The following is a 13,991-nucleotide window of genomic DNA, read 5'->3' as shown; positions in this document are numbered from 1 at the left end:
AGATATTCGCACTCATCTAATTCCGGCCTCTTGAGCATCCCCAGTTTTAATTGCTCCACCATTGGCAACTGTGCCTAGCCCTGAGCTCTGGAATTTCTTCCACACACCTCTCTGCCTCTCTTTCCTCCTTTAAAACGCTCCTTTAAAACCTACCTCTTTGACCAAGCCTTTAGTTGTCTGATCTAATATCTTCTTACGTGGCTCAGTGTCAAATTTGTTAGAGCTCTCGTGAAGCACCTAGGGATGTTTCAACATGTTAAAGATGCAAATAGTTGTAACTACAATCCTGATTTAACGACTGTGGATACACAGTGCTAGTGTATAACATGTTTCTTTCTACACAGAAGTATCCTTGTTCTCTCTTTTTACCTGAAGAATTTCAGATGTGGACAATGCTCAGTTCATTCCTCAATTCCTTCATGGAAATTCATGGCTCTGCCCACTGGAGGAGGGAGGGAGCATGTTCCTGCTTGGCTTGCATGTCTAGACTGGTCCTACAGCAAGGTGGAGCATTTGACATATGAGCATAACAGAGCCAGTGTATCTCCTACCACTGCACTGGAACAGGAAGTTGATGTAAAGTTTTCCATTAAAGGGGGCTCACTTAAGCTGAGGCCAGTACTATGATAGCAATTCCTGCAAGAATAAAATCTAGCCTGGAGGCAAATGCAGGCTGTGGCCTAATCTCTTCCCGTGGGATGAATATAATGCATGGAAGAACTGCCAGGAGAAGTCTCTTCCAAGAAAATTCTGTGTTGAACATTATAGTTCAATTACTCTCCCAAACAGCCCTAGTTCTGAAGCATCAGTCTTTGGAAAAGAGAAATGAATCCTTGCTGGATTATATTTAAATTGAATTAAAGTAAATATTTGACGGCATTATTATCATTACAGAGATCTTTGCTCTGGCTATTTACAATATCCTGCTGTGCCTAGTGCTTGATAAACCTAAACCACAATTGCCAGCAACCTGCCTCCCAATAATAAGTCCACAGTGGAGATGAGCGCAGTGGCGTCAGTAGGATTTCAGTCGTAATAATGGTCAGTGTAATAATGTGGGCCTCTCCCAGCTCTCTTTCTAATGAAAGAACTTTTATTTATATAGTGCCTTTCACATCCACGTGAGACCCCAAAGCACTTCACAGCCACTAAAGTATTTGTAAAGTGCAGTCACTGATGTGTAGAGAATGCAGCAACTAATTAGTACACAGCAAGCTCCCTCAAACAGCAGTGAGATAAACGAGCACCTAATCTATTTTAGTGGGATTGATTGAGGGACAAATGTTGGTCAGGACAGGGGGAGAATTCCCCTTCTCTTCAAAATAGTGCCATTGGATCTTTCACATCCGCCTGAGAGGGTCCTCAGTTTAACATCTCATCCGAAAGATGGTATCTCTGACTGTGCAGCTATCCCTCAAGCTGGAGTGCTAGTCTGGATTATGTGCTCCAGTCTCTGAAGTGGGGCTTGAACACATGAACTCCTACCTCAAGAAGTAAAGATGCTGATTAGAGGTCATGCAGGGTGGGCTCCTGACCAACAAGTGGGAGACAATGGTCTAGATTTTATGGGGCATCATATTACCCCCCCCTCCCCCAACTAAAATGTCATTTGAGAGCCTGCCACCAAAAAGTTGGCTACACCACTGCCATTTTGCAGTTACCTAAGGTTGAGATTTCAGCCCCCATCTGGGGAGGAAGTCCAAGCAGTGCCAGTTTTGAATGGTGGCCACTGCTGGGACTACAGGCAGGCCCCAAACAAGGTGAGGCTATGGGCTATTTGGCTAAATGGCCTGTCTCTGTGCTGTATATCCTCACTCACTTTTCCATAACCATTTCATCCAATTCAGGGTCATGGGGAGTAGGAGGCTATCCCAACAGGCAATGGGCGCTAGGCAAGGTACACCCAGGACGGGACACCAGTCCATCACAGGGCACACGCTCTCACAAACTAAGGGGCAATTTACCACAGCCAATCCACCTAATCAGCATGTATCTGGATAGTGGGAGGAAACCCACGCAGACACAGGGAGAATGTGCAAACTCCAGCCGATTTCGTGGTAAGGCCATTAATTGGCCGTTCAATAGGCCTAAGAGTGGCCAGGCTGCCGGATACCTCCCCCGCCCACTGTAAAATGGGAGGCAGGGAGGGGGCGGGAAGGAAGGCGATGGGCAACCATGCGCTGCATCTTAGAAGCCCCCCCCTCCTCCCTCCACCCCACCCCAGCCTTCAAAGATGTCAGTGGGGAAGGAGGGACCTAAAAATCTAGCCTCATCACTTCCAACCTGGGAAGTCCTGCACTGGGGCAATTTGAAGGGGCAGAGGAGCTCCAAAGATGAAGGAGGGGCAGGTCTGTTTCCCTCAGCCTCATATATTTACTTAAAGAGAAAGTTTGTAGCATTAAGTTCTGTTACAACAGAATTTGGTAAAGAAAGACTTGCATTCATTTCATGACTACTAGATATTTTAAACTGCTTCACAGAATTGTAGTCACTATTGTAATGCAGCAGCCAATTTACACATAGCAAGCCCCCACAAACAGCAATGTGAGAATGACCAGATAATCTGCTTTTTATGATATTAATTGAGGGTAACTATTGACCTGGTCGCTGGGGGTATCTTCTCTTGATCTTCTTTGAAATAGTGCCATGAGATCTTTTACATCTTCCTGACACATTATCTGAAAGATGGTATCCTTAATGGTGCAGCACTCTCTCAGTACTGCACTGGAGTGTCAGCCTTGGATTTTGCATTGCAGTTCTAGAGTGGGGGACTTGAAGCTGGAGCCTTATGACTCAGGCGAAAGTGCTACCAACTGAGCCAGGGCTGATGCTATGATGGAAAAAAACCCCAAATTAATTCTAGGTTTAATTTCTTGGCATTTACTATTTTTTTAAAAAGTGCCCTCCCCAGGGGGGAGAGTGAGCCCATGTAAGACTGCAGGTTTGTTTATTTAACACAGGCTGATCAAATTTATTTGTCGACCTGCAATGGGTAAGGAAAACACTTTGATTTACACCAATTGGTCACAAAATATATAGTTTATTGTATCTGAGGATATCTGTTACAAACTTCTTTCCAAATCCTTTCAGTCAAGATATCCCATTATAACCATGCAACCAGGGACTTTCTGTGAGCAATTCCAACAGTGATATTCTAGTAACACTGAGACTCATTTGTTGAAGGTGCAATCCTATTGCTGCTCTGATCTACACTAACCTTACCTTTTCTCTCTCAATCCACAAAGTGACAAAGGGATCACAAACATAAACGTCCAACTCAAGTGGGCATTTCAGACGTTTTTGTTTGGTATCACCTCTCTCTGGCACCTATTGTCCTACGAACCACAGCAGAAGGAAAAATGAAGACATAGCAACAGAGGCACCTTCCTCATCTTAAAATGATGGCACCATTTCAACACCATGGGCATTGTGGAGGTGAAGATCCTCTTGTTAAGGGATTAAAGGATTGTTAGCAACATCATGAAAAATGTGGTTTTGAAACTGTGATTTCTGAGAGTACGATGTCAATAGCTGGATTATGGGTACAAATAGGCATTCACTATTTAACATAGCATTTTTCCTACAATATATGACTGGCAATCTAGTCGATCTTTTAAAAAGAAATAATTGTAAAATGATTAGTTTCTTGTAACCTGGCCATCCACATTTAATAAAATAGATTATTTTACTGTTTTTGATATAAATTCAAGTAACTTGACAGACAGACTGATGCTCTGGGCGAGTTTCATATGCAAACTGTTCTCTCACATCATTTTATTGCTTATACCAGCCTAGGTTACCAGATGGTCAGGCTGACGGTCATCCATTTAAAATGAATGGTCTATTGCTAGTGTAATGTTAGCAACAGGAGGCTATTCAGCCACTCAGACCATTCGATTAGATCATGACTGTTCTATACCTTAACTCCATTTGCTTACCTTTGCTCTTTGATAGTTTTAACCAATAAATAGCGATCAAACGCAGTCTTGAAAATTTCAGTTGACCCCATCTGCCATAGCCTTTTAGAGGAGTCCAAACTTCCTCTACTTTTATGTGAAAAAAAAATTTTCTGATTTAACTCCTGAATGATCTGACTCATTTAAAGACTATGCACACTGGATTCAGCTGCAAGAAAAATTATTTCTCTCTATCCACCCTATTGAATCACTTTATAAACAGATTACCCTTCAACCTTTCTAAACTTGAGGGAATGCAAAACCAAGTTTCAGAACAATGGGAAAACCAAAACTGTCCTGTTACTGGAGCTGTTGATGACAACTGAACTCATTGCATTTGACCATTTTTGAAAAGTCTTTGATTGGCAGAATCAATTCTGTTCCACCCGTCTGGAACTAAGAACTAGACTGAGACGGCTTAGAGTCATTTTGCAGACAACCGACAGGGAGACAAGATTACAACAACAACTTGCATATACATAGCACCTTTAGCACAAAACGAGGTGCTCCAGAGAGGCATCTGGAAAAAAAGGGCAATTAGCTAAATAAGGGAATAGTAGGATGGGTGACCAAAAGCTTAAGTCGAAGGTTCTAACAATTTTTCAGTCCCATCTCCCAAGAATGGTTCATATTAATAACTAACCCCAGAAGGGGAAAGCTGATCTTTCTTCTGAAATATTGGTCTGTTTAAGAAGCCAACAGTATCCACAAAACTGGCCTGGTAAACAGTTGTAAAAACAAAAAAACTGCGGATGCTGGAAATCCAAAACAAAAACAGAATTACCTGGAAAAACTCAGCAGGTCTGGCAGCATCAGCGGAGAAGAAAAGAGTTGACGTTTCGAGTCCTCATGACCCTTCAACAGAACTTGAGTTCGAGTCCAAGAAAGAGTTGAAATATAAGCTGGTTTAAGGTGTGGGGGGGGGGGGGACGGCGGAGAGAGAGAGAGAGCGAAGTGGAGGGGGGGTGTGGTTGTAGGGGGGTGTGGTTGTTTGTCCCTACAACCACACCCCCCCCTCCACTTCTCTCTCTCTCGGCCCCCCCACACACCTTAAACCAGCTTATATTTCAACTCTTTCTTGGACTCGAACTCAAGTTCTGTCGAAGGGTCATGAGGACTCGAAACGTCAACTCTTTTCTTCTCCACCGATGCTGCCAGACCTGCTGAGTTTTTCCAAGTAATTCTGTTTTTGTTCTGGTAAACAGTTGGCAGGGCATCCTCTATGCAACCGTCACAGAAACTGTAAAGTTTGACTGTGTCACACATTTGACTGTGTTGACATTTTCAAGCTCTTGTTGGCCCAGTGTCTGTTCAGAATTCCTGTTTGTCTCTTCCTGTAAGTCCAGTATTAATCATCTCTTGGGACAAAATGAACCTTGGCTTAAGAATTCTCTCTATTTCACACAAACAGCTCAAATGTCAACTAACACTAAAATGAAAGGAGTTTGCATTTCTATAGTGCCTTCTATGATGTCCCAAATGTTTTACAGCCAATAGTGTATTTTTGATGCGCAGTTGCTGGTGTAATGTAGGAAAAACAGCAGCTAATTTATGCATGGCAAGCTCCCACAAACAGCAAGATGATAATGACCAGATAATCTGTTTCAGTGATGTTGGTTAAGGAATAAATATTGAGAATTCCCCTACTGTTCTTTGAAGAGCACCATGGGATCTTTTACATCCACCCGAGGGGCAGAGATTTGGTTTAACATCTCCCAACTGGAGAAACAGACCCTCTGAAAGTGCAACTCCCCCTCAGTACTGCACTGACCTGCAGGCTTGGATTGTGGGCTCAAGTCTTTTTCAGGAGCTTTGAACCCACAACCTTATGGCTGGAAGACCAGAGTACTACCAACTCAGTCGCAGCACCTCAGGTAGCTTCTAAATGAGGTAGCATCTTATTGTAGATACCCCTCCTTTCCTCCTTTACTGGTAATTCATTCTGCGGTTATGGATCCACACTCACATGTAGCCATCCAGAATCCAGACCATGTAGCATTCTTCACATGAGCCTTGTGTCAGCTGTTGATTTCGTCATACAGAGCATCCCAGCCAAGCCTGGCCAGGCCTTCACTCCACAGCCACAATCCTTTCCGGTTGTGGTCATTGAATAGTAATCCCACTTGACTATTGTTCTCCTTCCTACTCCAAAGGCACTGAGTTCAGTTGCAGTCAAAGAAAAGAATTACGCCCATCATCAGATTCAACCACAGCTGGACTCATGTTAGGGTTCACCAACAGCCTGGTGAACAATAGTGGCAGGTCGGCAAGACCTTGGGATGACCTCCAAAAAGACATTATACGTGAGTGATATAACTGATCACAAATCCACCCACACCCCAGCCATTTCTTCTTAGACTTTCTCTTACCCTCATAAACTTAGACTAGAAGTTTTGGCAAAGCTGTAGGCAGCCAGAAAACCAACAGAATTCACCAAAGAGAAAAATTGGTAGGTTGCCTTGGGAACAAAGGCTGCCATATTGTCTGACCTGGAAATGAAGTCATGGAGGTGACGATGACACATACATGACTTCCTAAAGCCTGTCACTTGTCAAAGATTTCTCTCCAACCTGTTGAAGGCAATAAACCATGCCCAATAAGGCCTGTCAGCTCTGAAGAAGGGTCGTACTGTGGTAAAGTGGAATGCTATGTACTTTTAAGAGAACGTAATTAGTTGACCATGTAACTGTATTGACTAATTGCTACACAGCAGGGGCTTCTTGGGTAACTGGAAGTTTAGAGCTGGAGGTGATTGAAGAAGCGCACATGGTGTTAGTGCTCTGTTCTTAGTTCCAATAAACCACCAGTGTTTGTTAAGTTAATCGGTCTCTCTGTCTGTATTGTTTCAAGCACTAATTAATGTGTTAATATCAAGGGCGCAACTCGCGTTCGCCAGACAAAGTGAACCTGATAAACAAAATCATAAAACTGGCGACAAGGATAAACCAGATCAATTGATGGCAAACAAGAAAGCCACAGTAAGCCAGCTACATTACTTCGCTACTGTCTTGAAAGCGCAGTCTCCTTAGTCATTGAGTTTGCCACGGTTTGGGCATCTTGAACCATTCGACCCCGTTTCCGATGACTGTTCTCATTATGTCGAACATCTAACGTTCTTCTTTACCGTTGACAACTTCGCAGGGGAGGAGAAGAAGAGGGCGATTCTTTTGTCCACATGTGGGAGCAAAACATGGGCTGATTCGCAGCCTCACGTCACCTAACATCCCCCAATACAAAGACTTTTGACGAGTTAGTTAACATTGTAAACAATCACCTGAAGCCAAAGTCCTCAGTCACTACGCAGTGTTTTAAATTCAATTCGAGGAATAGGCTTCCAGGAGAGACAATCGTTATCTATTTAGCTGCTTTAAGGGAAATAACGGAATATTGTGTTAATGACATTTTGAGAGACTATGCGGAATCAGGATTAATGCTATTCAAAAGCGATTGCTATCTGAAACTAATCTAGACTTCAATAAGGCATTTGAATTGGCAACAGTCATGGAGAGTGCAGTTAGAGATGCAGTGGCAATAAAAGATACACAAAATGGTGCCACCCATCTTGTAGGGTGGGAAAAACTGGTATCAAAGGGAGCGAAAATGTTGGACTCCGCAGAAAGGCAAGGAATGCCCACTATGTACAGACCATTGAAGTACAACAGTACTACAGTGAAAACCCATGACATTAATGAGAGAAATGCATCCAGGCAGCCTGCAGGTGATCGACAGTTCAGAAATATCAAATAACTTTTCTGCCACCACAATGATCACATAATGCAGCACTGTCAAGATAGGCTGAGACGGCATTTTAAAAACAAAGGTAGAAATCGTGAAATCTATGTCGATGAAAAATCAGAGGCAGCAAAATCCGACAGCTAATCATTATACAATCTGAAAGTGGGTAGAACTGAGCCAATCTGGGTAGTTATTAGAATCAATGAACAACCCATCAAGATGGAGGTCAATACTGGGGCATCAATGTCTGTCATAGGAGAACATACGTTCAGACACTTGAATAAAAGAGTCCATCCTTTAAGTTTTGAACAATTGGACACTAAATTAAAAACATATTTGGTTAAGAAATAAAAGTGAAAGGGATATGTCAAGTCCTGATGCAGTATAGGGATCAGTCGGCAAATTTACCCCTTATAGTAGTAGCTGGGGCAGGCCCCAGTTTAATTGGTTACAACTGGCTCAAAATGATTAAATTGTCATGGGCTGAGATTTTTCAAATCAGAATGAGAAACACAGGAATTGTTACAAAAGTGTGCTTCCATTTTCAGTGATGAACTAGGAAGGATTCTTGGGCTACAAGCCAAAATCCACGTAGACCCTAACGTAACCCCCAGATTTCTCAGAGCCAGACCAGTCCCTTATGCTCTATGGGATAAGATTGAGACCAAAATAAACAGGCTGGAAAAGTTGGGTATCTTACAACTGGTGCAATTTTCCAAGTTGTACCCGAACTGAAGCCAGACCAAAGTGTTCGCTTATGTGGTGACTATAAGTGACTATAAGTTAACTGTAAACAGAGTGGCCAAACTTGATAGACACTGATACCGAAGATTGACAAATTATATTCAAAATTGGCAGGGGGCATCAAATATTCAAAACTCAACATGAGCCACGCCTATCAGCAGGTAGAGTTGGAAGAAGGCTCTAGGGAATTTGTGACCATCAATACACATCGAGGATTCTATCAATATACTCGACTACCGTTTGGGGGCCTCATCTGCATGTGCTATTTTTCAGCGTACCATGGAAAATCTGCTTCCTATGGACTGCCCATGTCGTTGTTTATCTGGACGATGTCTTAGTCACTGGACAAACTGATGAAAAACGTTTAGCTAATTTGGAGGAGGTGCTGAAATGCTTCTCACAAGCAGGGGGTGCACTTGAAGTGAGAAAAATGTCTTCCAAGCCAAAGAGGTAGTTTACTCAGGTCATAACATCGATGCACAGGGCCTGCATCCTGTGGAAGAGAAGGTCATGGCTATTCGCAAAACACCTGCACCGAGAAACACTACAGAACTGAAGGCCTCCTTAGGCATGAAAAACTACTATGGGTGATTTCTCCCAAACCTACCAACCATCCATTGTGTGCATTGCTTAAAAAAAACCATCAATGGATTTGGCAAGCTCTGCACCAGGATGCGTTTCTGAAGATAATTTTTTGGATTCCTCTCCTGTCCAGGCCAAACGAGTCCATGAGTGGACAAACCGAGATCCACTTTTGTCCGAGAGCAAGTCTTCAATGGATGGTTAGGCGAGCCAAAGTTTGACGACATGAAGCCTTATTTCAACTGCAGGTATAAGCTCACCGGCCGGGATGGCGTTTTGCATTGGGAAGTAAGTTATCGTGCTCCAGAGAGGGCGAAGGCCATTACTGGCCAAATTACACAGAGCTCAGCCTGGCATTAGTAGGATGAAGTTGCTTGCACGCAGCTACTTGTGGTGGCCAGGGATGGACATGGAAACCCCAGTCAAAAGTTGTCTTCAATGCCAGCAGGCACAAAAGGCTCCATTGCACCCCTGGGAATCGCCGGGGTGGCCATGGGTGCACCTCCACATTGATTACATGGGGCCACTCTTGGGCACGATGTTCCTTTTACAAAATGCACACAAGGGAATTTTGTCCAGCGTGAACTTCAACATTATCTTGATGCGTTTGTGACCCATGTCACCGGGAGAACGGTTCAGCAGATACTCACACAAGCCTCGCTTAGTTTACGAGATCCTAGCAGAGCGGTCAGGACGGGGACCATTGCTGATTTCATCTTATGAACACACATACGAACATACAAATTAGGAGCAGGAGTAAACCACTCGACCCTTCGAGCCTGCTCCGCCATTCAATAAGATTACAGCTGATCTGACTGTAACCTCCCGCCTACCCCTGATAACCTTTCACCTCCTTGTTTATCTAGCTCTGCCTTGAAAACGTTCAAAGACTCTGCTTCCACTGCCTTTTGGGGATGGGAGTTCCAAAGACTCAATACCCTCTGAGAGAAAAAAATTTCTTCTCATCTCTGTCTTAAATGGGTGACCCCTTACTTATTAAACAGTGATCCCTAGTTCTATATTCTCCCGCAAGAGGTAACATCCTTTCCACATCCACCCTGTCAAGACCCCTCAGGATTTTATATGGTTCAGTCAAGTCACCTCTTACTCCAGCAGATACAAGCCTAGCCTGTCCAACCTTTCCTCATAAGATAACTCTCCCATTTCTGGTATTAATTTATAAAACGTTCTCTGAACTGCTTCTAATGCATTTAAATCCATCTTTAAATAAGGAGACCAATACTGTACACAGTACTCTAGTTGTGGTCTCACCAGTGCCCTGTACAACTGAACCCATAACTTCCCTACTTTTATATTCAATTCCCCTTGCAATAAGCAATAACATTCTATAAGTTTTCGTAATTACTTGCTGTACCTTGTTACGACTGGTCCCTGGGCAAGGTCCACCAATTTGTTAACTTCCTGAATGGGACCCCAATTTTGTTATGCTCCCAGGTGAGGAGGAATGATTCCCGTGGATACATTTTCCCAGTATAAAAGTATTTATTTTTCTAGAAGGAGCTAATTTAACCAGGCTTTCTTGAGTCAAAGAAAGAGTAAGTTTATTAGTTACTAAAACCTGAGAAAAAATAATAAAAACACAATGCACATACACACAGAGCAGAAATGAGAAGTTAAGACCCAAGTAAAAGTTGAAAAAAATATACAAATCAATCTTAGGCTTGCCCGTGGGGCGTGATAAGTTGCAGCTGTTAAGTTAGGTGATTCCGGTAGAGCTGACTTTGGCAGTTTCACAATGGGTTTGGAGACACTTGGTTCTGCAGATTAGCTGAAGAAGCTGTCCTACTTCCCAGGACCCTAGGATGAAGTCCATCATGACCTGGGGCTTTGTCAGCACGCAGCTCCAACACTTTAACTACTACTGATATAAAAACCAAAAACTGCAGATGCTGGAAATCCAAAACAAAAACAGAAATACCTGGAAAAACTCAGCAGGTCTGGCGGCATCAGCGGAGAAGAACAAAGTTGATGTTTCGAGTCCTCATGACCCTTCAACAGAACTAAGTAAAAATAGCTAGTTTAAACCAGCTTATATTTCAGCCCTCTTCTACTTTTACTTAGTTCTGTTGAAGGGTCATGAGGACTCGAAACGTCAACTTTGTTCTTCTCCGCCGATGCCGCCAGACCTGCTGAGTTTTTCCAGGTATTTCTGTTTTTACTTTAAGTACTACTTCCATGGCGATTGTAATTTTCCTGAGTTCCTCCCTCCCTTCCAATTCCTGAATTACAGCTATTTCTGGAATGTTACTTGTATCCTGTATAGTGAAGACTGATGCAAAATACCTGTTCAATTCATCTGCCATTTCCTTATTTTCCATTATTAACTCCCCAGACTCACATTCTTTAGGATCGACACTCATTTTGTTAACTCTTTTCTTATTTAAGTATCCATAGAAACTTACCAGTCCGTCTTTACATTGCTAGCTAACTTTCTTTCATACTCTAATTTTTCTCTCCTTAGCAATCTTTTTGTCGTTCTTTGCTGTTCTTTATATTCTGTCCAATTGTCTGACCTGCCACCCACTGTTGTGCAATTGTAGCTTTTCCTTTAAGTTTGATACTGTCTTTAACTTTTTTAGTTAACCTTGGGTGGTAAGTCCTCCCCTTGGAATTTTTCTTTCTCTTGGGAATGGATCTATTCTGTGTATTCTAGAATATCCATTTAAATTTCTGCCATCTCTATTGACCTATCCCTTAACCTCATTTACCAGTTCACTATAGCTAGCTCTGCTTTCATTCCTACATAATGGCCCTTATTTAATTTTAAAATACTAATCTTGGACCCACTCTTTTCTCCCTCAAACTGCATGTAAAATTCAATCATATTATGGTCACTGCTACCCAGGAGCACCTTCACTATGATATAATCCTATCTCGTTGCACAATACCAAGTCTAGTTTCGACTGCCCACTGGTTGGCTCCAGAATATGCTGTTCTAAGAAACCATCCAAAAAACCTTCTATGAACTCTTCATCTAGGCTACCTTTGCCCATCTGATTTTTCCAGTCTATATGTAGATTAAAATCCTCCATGATTGTCATGGTACCTTTCTGAAAAGCTCCCATCATCTCTTCTTTTATACTCTGTCCTACAATGTAGTTACAGTTAGGGGGCCTGTACACCACTCTCACAAGTGACTTCTTATCTTTATCATTTCTCATCTCAACCCATACTACTTCTACATTCTGCTTTCCTGAAATTAGTTCATCCCTCTCCAATGCACTAATATCATCATTAATTTGCAGAACCACACCTCCACCTTTTCCTAGATTCCTGTCCTTCCTAAAAGTCATATACCCTTCAATATTCAGATCCCAATCTATGTCATCCTGCAGCCATGTCTCTGTAATGGCTATCAGATTGTATTTATTTATTTCTATTTGTGCGATCAGTTCATCTGTATTGTTTTAAATGCTACATGTATTCAGATAGAGCCTTTAGTTTTATCCTTTTATTATTTTTGTAACCTCTAGCCTTGGCTGCTGTTTTACTCTTAGATTTGTACTTTCTATCCCTCCCTGTCATGTTCTGCTTACTATTTCCCATATTAATACCTTTCTCTCTTGCCCTGTCTCTATTCTTTGGTTTACCACATTTTCTCAGATTTCATCCCTTGCCCCCACTAATTAATTTAAGTCCCTCTCCAGTTCCTTAGTTATGTGGCTCCCCAAGCACGGAGCAGAAGTTAATTACACATTACTGCTGCCACCCTGGCAGCTAGCTTGGAATAGATTGGGTTCCTGGTCTGTTTAGTTGAACTAGTCAATGCATTAACGGCTCAGAGATTGGGGGGGATATAATGCACCTTTCCTGGGTACTTTATTTTGTTGGTTAATCAATGTTTATAGTGCTGACAGAATTTTTGGTCAATAGGCTTTTTGATAAAGTGATTAGGGAAAGATGACTTCTGCTGATTGAAGAGTTGGCATTGAGTTATGAGAGTCCTTGCTGGAATGCTCATAGCACATGACAGCAAAAGAGAGGAGAGGATGAGAAATGGTGATTATATCTAATGTGTGCAGCTTAGGGACTATCTGTGTTTTCAAGTTGTGTTGGCATGATGATTAGGTTTATGCGATGGATTGGAGTGAAAATTAGTGACAGGATTTTCAGGATATGTTTCAGAGATAGCATGGGTTTTCAGGATGTAATGGTGTGCAGGTTGGGGATTGTCTGTGTTTTTGGAATGTATTGGTGTGAAGATTGGGGATTGTCCGTGTTTTCAGGATATAATGGTGTGAGGATTGGGGATTCGTTGTGTTTTTGGGGTGTATTGGTGTGAAGATTGGGGATTGTCCGTGTTTTTGGAATGTGTTGGTGTGAAGATTGGGGATTTTCCGTGTTTTCACGATATAATGGTGTGACGATTGGAGATTTGTCGTGTTTTTGGGATGTATTGGTGTGAAGATTAGGGATTGTCTGGTACTTTCAGAATGTATTGATCTGAAGATTGGGGATTGTCTGTGTTTTTGGAATGTATTGGTGTGAAGATTGAGGATTGTCTGTGTTTTCAGGATATAATGGTGTGAGGATTGGGGATTCATTGTATTTTTGGGATGTATTGGTGTGAAGATTAGGGATTATCTGGTGTTTTCAGAATGTAGTGGTCTGAAGATTGGGGATTGTCCGTGTTTTCGGAATGTTGCTGACTCAGCCTGTCCTTTGACTATGGGATTAGGCAGTAACGTCATTTGATTTCTCCTTTGGTTCAGTATCTGCGTACTTGATGCTTTATCCCTGCTAAGACCATGTTGAATTTTGGCTAACCTTGCAGATGATTAAATTTGGCATTATCTTCATTGCCCTTATTATTGCTGGAATTCCTTAAAATTGCTAGCATGTCTTTGAGCTTTACATGAGATTTTTTGGTAACCATTCACTCAGAACCCAACAGTCTCACTTCTTTCCCTTCTGGTCCTGTTGATTAATTAATGCTGGGATACATTCCCATAT

At 42.3% G+C, this 13,991-nt stretch overlaps 1 protein-coding gene across 9 annotated transcripts in view; it reads left to right on the top strand.

Moving 5' to 3' along the window:
• Positions 1-13,991, top strand: part of tmem254 (transmembrane protein 254) — a 52,450-nt gene that overhangs the window by 13,900 nt on the left and 24,559 nt on the right. For 6 of the 9 annotated variants that reach the window (XM_041176063.1, XM_041176060.1, XM_041176058.1 and 3 more), the window contains exon 4: positions 3,246-3,688. The exons of 1 other annotated variant lie outside the window; for it this stretch is intronic. In XM_041176063.1, the coding sequence (XP_041031997.1) occupies positions 3,246-3,363 (118 nt within the window). In that variant the 3' untranslated portion in view covers positions 3,364-3,688. Of the gene's footprint in view, positions 1-3,245; positions 3,689-4,343; positions 4,712-6,109; positions 6,779-13,991 lie in introns of those variants that run through there. 2 more of the 9 variants (XR_005941595.1, XM_041176065.1) reach the window with 2 other exon arrangements.

This window comes from Carcharodon carcharias, chromosome 28 (assembly GCF_017639515.1).
Source record: "Carcharodon carcharias isolate sCarCar2 chromosome 28, sCarCar2.pri, whole genome shotgun sequence".
NCBI classification, from domain to species: Eukaryota; Metazoa; Chordata; class Chondrichthyes; order Lamniformes; family Lamnidae; genus Carcharodon; species Carcharodon carcharias.
Note: the sequence above shows the minus strand (reverse complement) of the source record. Positions and strands in the feature narration are given on the sequence as shown.